We start from the raw sequence: 10,027 nt of genomic DNA on the forward strand, positions 1-10,027 counted from the left end.
AAAATTCAATTTAATGAATTGAAAAAAATAAATTGAAAATTTCAATTTACATTAACTAATGGTAATTGATTTTCAAATAAATGAATTGAAAAAACTAATCATTATTTCAAACTCTGGTAAAAACCCATAAATTTCCATCAAACATCAAATTTCAAATGAAATTAAACCAATTCGAAACAAAACAAAGATTTCATCAGAATTAAGGGACACTATCGTTGAAATTCCGTTCAAAATACAATCAAAAAACAAGAACACAAAATGCATATTAATTACACGCCACGAACGATTCAAAAACTGAAACACCGTTGTATACTTAAAGCGTATATTTAGTTGTTTATCCAAAGCGCATACCATCAATTCATAACCAACAAACCAAATTGGTGGAGCGAAAGCTTGGTCAGCCGCCAATTTTTCGGTTGTGAAGCGGAAAATTGACACCAAAACCAGAAGTGAAACTTTAAACACTGTCCATTTGCTTCGATCGTGTTTATATTTAACAAAAAAAAAACCATTCAATTTTCGGCAAATGATGCGCTTGCATTTGATGTTATTTTTCCCAAAAATGTGTGCTTTACATTAAATTAAATCCAGCCGACAAATACAACAAAATGGAAATATCGTCTATATTAAATGGCGAAAGTGATGCGATGGATATATTTTATACGGTTCATAGTCCACTTGACGATGTATTCAAATCGTTTTCGAGTTTATATTTAAAATAAGCGTGTTTTTTTTGTTTTTGTTTAATTGGATGCAATTTCCGTGTGCAATGGACATTTGTGTGATGTGTAAATATAGCGCACATTTTCAAGTGTTTTCAAGCCACCGACTTTATTGCAATCGTAAATTTTATCCAATTATTTTGTTGGACAGCGTACATTTTTGATTGTTGTCATTCAATGCAGGCCGCATTCGCGTGGCGATAGAGAATCCAATATATTGGGAATTTGATTACAATTTTGCTGCCACTTCGAAAACAAAAGTGTGTATTGTATATATGTAATTTAATTCGATGCATTTTTTGAAGAAACAATGTTATGCATGTTCGGTGCTAGTAGTTTGAGATAAATTGGTTTTCGATGTTGCAATTTTACCTGATTTCCGACGCGCCAATGCATCACTACGATTAATACTAAATTATACGTGTTTATATTATAAATTTAAATGATAAATTTACATCGATTCATCCGAAAGAGGCAACTGTAATATGAATATCCATGCGATGACTCTTTTTTCGCGCTCGATAAATTACCAACGGAAAATATTCACACACGAAAGCGTGAACCGATTTAAATCATTGGATTTTAATGTGGATGGCAGAACACATTTTTATTATGGAATGTTACAAATGCGATGCAAAATGGTCATGGACTATTTATGCTGGACATGATTTACACTCAAAGCAAGCGCTAACCCATGTTTGGGACTGAAACTGATAAAATCTAGTCAAAAATCGCAAAAAAGGCGTTAAAAACTATGTGCTTCATTCAAAATTATGCGATTTCAAGGAAAGTCCTTGATAATTTTCGAAAAATATCATGATTTCTTAGAAAATTCGAACATTTGATGTGTAAATTCACCTAACACACATGTGACATGGACAATTTGTCATCGTGTCTCCGTCTGTCCAAGAAAAAACCATATCAAACACGTTTCAAAGGGAATGGCTTACTTTTTTCGAGCCCTTTTTCGGACAAACGGACCAAATTGCTACTTTTTTCGGACATTTTTTCCACCTTTGATTAAAATTCTTGGAACTTTGGTCGAATATCTTCGTCTTAATCCGTGAAATTCACGGAATACTACATTTTCGCTACTTCAATCAAAACGGATCCCGATTTCGATCAAAAATTGAAAGGTGAAACGGGATCTCTATAAAGTGGACCTATCATCGTGGATGCATGAATAATGATTTTCTTTCGTTCATCCGAAGAAAAGCATCAAATTGCTCTTGATCCAATTCTCAAAGTTGTGCTCCACAAATTGGTCATTCTTTGTCTGACCGATGCCAAAGAAAATGTGCAAATAATGTACCTTTCTTTTATAACTGCATTGAAAGCGAAAATATTTGCCCATAAACCGTCCATTCAAAGAGTGAACATTATATCGTAGTTGTCGACTCTCTCGTTCTCTCTTGTTCCAGCTAAAAATGTATCCGTTGATGTTTAATATGGGGTTGGATAATGGCATTTTGGGTTGCAAACATGCATAAACATGAAGCGACAATATTTGTGAACACAATTATATTCTATGTGATTAGGAAAATGCTTGTTTAATTAAATTCGAATTTACAAGTATGTGGCACGAAATGGCATCAGCTCTGAAAATGTTGTATTGCTGACGCAAAATGTGTACGTATTTTGACTGTAGAGAATGAGTGCTTAATTTCGAGAGTGAGTGGTAATTTTTCGGCGTGCGGCTGGCAATTCAAAATGTGTGCAGATTTTTGCATATAATGCAATTGTTTTGGCGGAATCACGGCGGTGACAAAGCAAACCTCATCAACTCTCAGGGACTGCAATCGTGTGTATATGTGTTTGTTGATTCGGCCAAATTAAAACACTTGCACGGCTAAAATGATACGAAATTGTGATACGTAATACTGCATTGCGCTATTCAATTGTCATAATTTTCGAGAGCTGTGTTTTTGTTTTGCAAAATAATCACATTTTGTCCATTGTTTTGAGAGGCTGAGAGAGGGAGAGGGAGAGAGAGTGATAAAGAGAGAGAGGGAATTAGAGAGTGAAAAAAGGGAGATTGGGACCGAGAGGCAGAAAGAGATAGAGAATTAGAGAATAGAGTCTTTGTGGTGCTCGAATGGATTTCGATTGTGGCGAAACGATAAATTCATGCACACAACAATGAATGTGTATGCAAAATGGCATTTTGTATGGTCGCAGCAGATTACTGCTGCTGCTCACGTTAAATTTATCGTTTTATTTATGTTCGCTTACAGTTTTCTTCACCTTAACTCGAATACTTACGCACACTGCTATCTTTGTGAAGCGAGAAAGAGTGAGATAGAGAAATGCCATTCCAACATTGAGATATTTATTAAAAACACATTTTCCACTCTGCCATCGGCTTCTATTCATAAAGACTCCAACTACAGACGGAGAGAATGTGCAATTTTGCAGTAAACATGCTCTTTTATCGCCAATTGCTATGATATTTCGATATTCTTTGCTGCAATTATTTTAATGAATGCGATGATATTAAGACACGCATCACATACTGCAATTTCGCCCAGGAGCAGGAGGACTTTTATCTCGTCTCATTGCAGACAAGCCATCAATTCTGATAAAACTGTCTTTTCGAGTTTATTGTGTCGGTAAGTTCGGTGCCATTTTCGGTCGACGACAACAAACGATTGCCACAAATCCATTTGTGAATACCTCAGCAATGCTCGACATCACAATTGTTGATCAAAGAGAATGTAATTAAAAGATGCCATTAGCACACCATTCAATGTAGAATTCAACATTTTTGGACAACATTCTCGTTCACAAATCGCTTAACAACTCTGTGATCAATGCACAATACAATCAGCTTTTGTACCGAATTTTAAATCAAACGTATTTAATTGCCATTTCACACTTACGAAGAATCGTACGTAAGGAAATGTGTGCATATTTCGGTAGATATTCGAATCGTTTATCGACTATTGACCCCAATTTTCATTTTGTCATCGTGGAAATCACACAGAATGAAAGGGTTACCAGCATTCAAATCGAACTGAACAAATGAAGCACGCATTCAAGATGTACATAGAATCAATCGACTGGGGGGTTGTGACAAAATGTTTTTTTTATTAGAGGGATTTTGTGAATTAGCTCAGAGTGGATTTATTCATATTTGAGATACAGCGGATACAGTCTGACGTATCTTTTGCATTCAAAATACAGTTTGCTTTTTGAAATCACTCTTTCTCTTTATCGCTCCTTTTCTCTCCTCTCTCTGTCTCCCTTTCTCTTTGAACTCTCTATCTCTACACCTCTCTCTCTCTCTTAATCTCTCTTTCTCTCTCTTTCTCTCTCTCTCTGTGTGTCTTGTTCATTTTTTTTCTGTTCTGTTGCTCTGTCTCTCATTCTCCCTTTAAATTATCACAATCTCAAACTACGTCAATACAAAATTCATTGCTCAATTTCGCTTAATGAATGTTGTTCATGTTTTTAGCGAATAACTTAGATAAACTGAGTCAGACTCAGATAATAACGATAAGCGTCATCATTTTTGAACTAAACTCAAATAATCGCTTTTTGAGTCATTATGTCCAGTAAATACCATTTGATATCAAATTCCTTGTATTTTGTTATAACCATAAGTAGAATTATTTCAAGCAAATTTTTTCATTTATAATTTTTTATAAAAAAACTCGTCGTACAATTCGATTAGTTCGTTGTACCCCTGTTTAGTCACATATGACTCAAATTCAACTCCCATTTTTTCATCTGTAAGGCTCAGCGACGTCTCTTGGTTTTATGCAATATTTGGTTTAAGAAAGTCTCTTTTCATATTCACACACTGTTTGCGCACACATAATTTCGTTTTCACGATGATAAATTCGGGTCTTTTTGCATTGTTTTCAATGTTATTGGTTAACGCCGAATATAATTCCCAAGAAGAGTGTAATTTCAATCGTTCGCTTCTTGTTTACAATTGCATAGACGATCGATCATACCTTTCCAGTGAAAATTGTTTAAATTCAAATGAACTGACAAAATCAAATGTGAAAAATATTACATATAAGTGTGAGAATGCAATACCATTGCTAGTACTTTATCCGGTTGAATTGAGCACTTTTCCAAATTTGAATGTAATTGATGTACAATCGCTTGGAATCGAAGCTTTGTCATTTGGATCGGATACAACTAATTTTGGAAATTCCAACTTCGAAATAAATGTGACCACCTTGGATGCTTCGAACAATCATTTTAAGGAAGTTCCAAGTGGGATCTTAGACTACATGCCGGAAATAAGCCACATTGATTTTTCGTACAATGGCATCACTCGCTTGAAATCAGATGATTTCAAACGACATAATGGAATTTCAAATCTAAAATTCGGGCATAATAACATTCGTATAATTGAAGATGGAGCCTTTCGGATGCTGCAGCTCCTGGAAGATTTGGATCTCAGTGATAATCCGATCAGCGAGATTGGTGATCGTCTCTTCGCAAACAATCCAAAAATGCGATGGTTGAACTTGAGAAACTCACTGATCAAACGATTCAATTTCAATACATTTTCACCCGGTGCCAAGTCAGTGACGGTGCAGTTTCCATCGGAAAATATTCAACAGTTGGACATAAGTTGTGAGCGGTCGATTTGCCATTTTGAAGACTTCGACAAAGATGAGTTCTTTGGGGATATTCGTGTTTTGAATGCATCGGGGAATCGAAATGCATTGAAAGCTTTGGTAAAATTAAGTTCGAAACTGGATACGTTGGATTTATCCATGACTTCTATGGGGACAATCGATGTTAAGATGTTGCAACGCTTTCCGTATTTACAATATCTTAAATTGAACAACGCGAACATCTCCAACATTGAAATTGATGCATTTTCCAATCAATGGAATTTGAAAACATTAGATCTTTCGTACAACAATTTGAAAAATATCAATTCCTCCATTTACTTTTTCGAAGACTTGGAAGTGCTCAATTTAGAAGGCAATCGATTAACTAACATTGATACGATAATACCAACTTATTTCAAAAAACTAAAATCGCTGACATTTGCCAAAAATCAATTTTCGTGTGAGTACGTGGAAGCATTCTTGAAAAAATGGGAAAAGAGAGTGAAAAAGAAGCCCGATGGAACCCAAATTGAAGCATATGATTGCGTAGATATAAACAGTGCAACTGTAGAGCCCGAGAAAACAGTTAATAGAGAAATAACACCGCTTCAGGAAGAGACAGCAACGTCGACTTCAGATGTAGTGTTTTTGGAAACAGCAACAAGTGATATGAATCGAAATACAACTGAACTCGCAAGAGTTACGAGTACACCTCCAACAATTACATCCATTCAACCAACACAAAAATCAAACATTTCAACCAGGAGTGAAAAATCGCTTGACAATCTAAATTCGGAGAAAATCACAAAAAATCCATTTGACCAACTGCCAATGTGGGTGATTTTGATGATCGTTGCATTTTTGATCATTATCGCGCTTTTGTTATGCATTATTTGCGTCATGATTGTAAGGCTTCAATCGAAAACAGGTGGCAATGTAGTTGAAGTGGAACTTACGCGTGAAGATACAGAGAAAACTGAAGTTCCGATAAATTATTACGAGCAAGTCAAAAGCAAAGTTCAAGAAAACGAATACGTCACTATTGCGGAGAATGAGTATGTATTTATGACACCTATATGCCAACAACGATATATACCAATGGCACCACTACGCAATCGTCACAACGATCTTCCACAATGTTGAATCAACATTGTTGATATTAAGATTTATGTAAACTTTGTTTGATTTGGTTAAGTTTTATGAAGTAATAAAGTATGAACAAAATCTTTGAGAAACTAGTTTATTCTTACAAATAAAATAAAAAGGCACACGAAATGGTTGAAAAATGATCAAAAAATGTATGGATGTGGGTGGGTACTCCATTCGGACCAAAAATAAAGAGTCTTACAGGAGTAAGACGAACTTTTCTTCACGGTTGTAGTTGCGTATTTTATTAAGCAAGTTCAAAATAATATTTGTTCGATTTTTCAAGCCTTTCAAGCGACGTAAAGTTTGAGACCAAAAAATATGTTCAAACTTTGGCATCCAAATATTCTTTAATTTAATAGCAGAAGTACTCGTAAAAGATTTTTCACACTTTCATGATGAACTCATTTGTATGACAATGAAAATTCTGTATGGGAGGTACCCCCAATTATGATTGAAATTTTTTCAAACTTTTAGAATGGTATATTTTTGTGTAAAAATTAGTCTGTGCAGTTTCACGTCATTAAGATAGCATACAGGCATGGCTCTCATATGAAAATTTACATTTTTGTGATTTTTTCACGGAAACTGTATCAAAAATTGATTGTATCTCAAAACTAACCTCGGATTCGGTTTTCTCGTGCCAAAAAACCCGTCAATACATATTTTTTAGTGTTTAAGTCTACATTAAGTATGACTTTTGGACGAAAATTGGACTCTTTCTCATAGGCATGACATTTTTTTCCATCAACCAAAGTCGCTCAAAATCTAATGATTTCTATTCCTCGCGACCCCCAATCATCCTGTAAAGTCAGATTTTGAATTAAGTTTCTACGATGAAGCGCAATCTTGCTAACAAATTTTGCGTACGACGTACAACGGTACAGATTAACAGAAACCATGTTTAAAAACGCCAAATTCGTGTTCTCTGATCTCAATAATAGGTAGAAAACATGTTTCTGAAGTTTTCAAAATTTTGACCGATTATAATACTTTTCACCTTACACTATGTGTGCGGAAAAGTAACACATTAAAATGGTGTAAATGAATAACAATATCAATGGTCATCATTACCGCGCACATTTTTTCTACTCCAAAAAAGATAAGGCGCACACGAAATATTCTAATCAATATTATGTATTTGGACCAAAAATTCGTTTATTTTCACAGCAAAAAAAAAGATATACCAAAATACAATGAATAATCTTCTTTTAAAGACCACATCCGCTGTAAATAATTAATTCCGATCTTAAATGTGGCAGATCAAAGCGTTGAATTGTGGTTCAAATTACAGATTAAATTTTTTTTGAATTGGCCGCATTTTTCTGTGGCTAGACACGTATGACAGTTAACTGACATATCAAACGTCATATGTAATGATAATACATTTTAAGTTTAATAAAAAGCTTCTCGTTTATATACTCGACCTAACCAGACGTGTTTTATTGTAGCTCTTTGAATAAAATTCTCAGTTTACAGTCAGAAGTTTTTTATTGCAACATATTTCTATTCAAAAGAAAAATTTAAAGTCCATAAGCTGTGTATAAATTAGAGACATCATTTCAATTATTGTTTTGATTGAACGATTGATACGGTAAGAACTTGTTTTGGTACATTCTGTGTATGTCATAGATTTCAAATTGTACTTACACGCTATTTTCTGTATGCATTATTTTTAATTCATAGGCTTCTGCTGATGTTTTTCAAATAAATCGGAACCGTTCAAATGCCTGATAACTACATTCAAAACCGTTCAAAACAATTCATGGTATTCACATTTAAAAGGAGCTTTGGTCAGTTTAGAGCTTAGTCCATCCAAAGCTGAGATTTAATAACCGATTCTTTGAGACCCTTTTTTATTATTTCTCATTAAAGAGTAGGCCTTCCCAACGTCTCATCTAACGACCTTTTCTATTGGTTCATGTAATTTAGCAGTAGAGCAATTTGGTGACGGAATTGTCAAATTAGTTTTTAAAGTTCTCATAAGTTAAAAGTTCTTAACTACAGTTAGTTCGTATTCATCCTTCGACTCGATCAGTCCAGTTACGGATTTTTTTCAATTCAAGTATAATTCAAAAAAATTGTGTAGAAGTCTTTTTAACCCTCTAGAACCACCTCAAAGTAATACATAACCCTTCATTAATAAAAAAACTAAACAAAAATGGATTCAGTAAACACAAAGCAAGTTGCTCATATTGTAGCACAAGTTCGTGCAAAGCAATTGGCAACAAAATCTATCCAAGATAACATGTCACAAATTATCGTTCAATACCACGAAGATCATCCGGATGTTTCTGATAGGGAATTAGCACAACAATTCTTACAAAATATTTCTACCGACCATTCTACCAGTGTATCAATAAACAATTACTTAAACGGTCAGGATATAAATCTGATAGGATATCCTATAAAATTTAACAAAACTCATTTGCAACTCAATATGGCCAAAGAATGGATTGCAGAACAGAAAGAGAGTTTAATAACACAAATAATTGCTGGTAAATTCTATCATAAATTATCGAATGAGATTCGTTCTGCTGAACTGCCAGTTTTACAATCACCCAGTACTACTCAATTTTGGGGTAACGAAAATCCATCAGTTAGTTCAATATTACTTGCTGATATTGTTGCCAGCTGTAATAAAAAGCAAGATAATTTATCCGGAGCTGCAACATGCTTCCCTTTTTTTAGTAGCAACTATGAATTACCAGACAGTTTTGTTTCTGCTTCCTATTCTTTTGCTAGCAAAAACGGCATGACACTTTTTGGTGATTATCAATATGGTGGCCAGCGTTATTTTGATAAGCAATTTGTATTCGGCCCCGAAGACTGTTCCACCGCAGTTGGTAAAGCCACTTATCTGCGTACCGATCAAATTAAAAGTATAGAAACTAGTAGTATGCAAGCGGCATATTTTAATCGTGACAATCAGTACCACTATCAAGGTGTAACCTTTCTAAGCGGTGACATTCAAGATAACCAGTTGAAATTGATTCAGGAAGGTGATATTTATCTTATAAAAGGACATACAGCAATCATTGCCACTAAGCCTGATAATAGAAGTAAAATTACTACCATACAATTTAGCAGAGATATTGATTCGGCTGAAAATAATACATTAGGTGGTGGTACATATGATTATAGTTTATGTGATGTTGCTCGAAAAATAAAAAGTGGTATTTATATTTTACGCTCCACAGATTTAGAGCCACTACATGAATCTTGTTCTTTAAGCCAATTACTCAGTCGCATAGACTCTAAATATGCAACTCTTTTTTCTAAAGGGCCTTTGAATATTGCAGGAGATTGTAGAATGTTCTTAGAAGACAACGCAATTTCCACAGCAGGAGAATTTCATAGTGGTTCTAGTTTGTGAATATTATATGTTCGAATTTTTTTTATCTTTATGGTCTTAATTGTAATTTTAATGCCCAAAAATGGAAATGACTTCAGTTGTTTATCGCTTTGGTTTCTCATCGCAAATTTCAATGACATTACAAGTCTGTCCATAGATGGTGTTGAGAATTGAATTTAAAGCACTTCGTTTAAAAATAAATGCATCGAGTTTATGCGCGTGACTTA

The 10,027-nt window shown here is 34.4% G+C and overlaps 2 protein-coding genes across 2 annotated transcripts in view; both read left to right on the forward strand.

Annotated features, from left to right (window-relative positions):
• The window catches only part of LOC116347431 (toll-like receptor 3), a 23,561-nt gene extending 17,119 nt beyond the window's left edge, over window positions 1-6,442 (forward strand). The window contains exons 2-3 of the mRNA XM_031778009.1: window positions 4,751-5,672; window positions 5,850-6,442. Of these exons, the coding sequence (XP_031633869.1) occupies window positions 4,751-5,672; window positions 5,850-6,442 (1,515 nt within the window). The remainder of the gene's footprint in view (window positions 1-4,750; window positions 5,673-5,849) is intronic.
• A 2,164-nt stretch (window positions 6,443-8,606) lies between these two features.
• On the forward strand, window positions 8,607-9,821 carry LOC116347432 (uncharacterized protein RP439-like). Its single transcript, XM_031778010.1, has one exon. It carries the CDS (start codon window positions 8,607-8,609, stop codon window positions 9,819-9,821), a length of 1,215 nt encoding a protein of 404 aa, XP_031633870.1.
• Window positions 9,822-10,027: the final 206 nt, after the last annotated feature.

This window comes from Contarinia nasturtii, unplaced genomic scaffold (genome assembly GCF_009176525.2).
Source record: "Contarinia nasturtii isolate CC-2019 unplaced genomic scaffold, AAFC_CNas_1.1 Cnas_scaffold_1902, whole genome shotgun sequence".
NCBI classification, from domain to species: Eukaryota; Metazoa; Arthropoda; class Insecta; order Diptera; family Cecidomyiidae; genus Contarinia; species Contarinia nasturtii.

Coding starts and splice junctions, on each gene's coding strand:
- LOC116347432 (XM_031778010.1), top strand. CDS start 8,607: ATGGATTCAGTAAACACAAAGCAAGTTGCTCATATTGTAGCACAAGTT.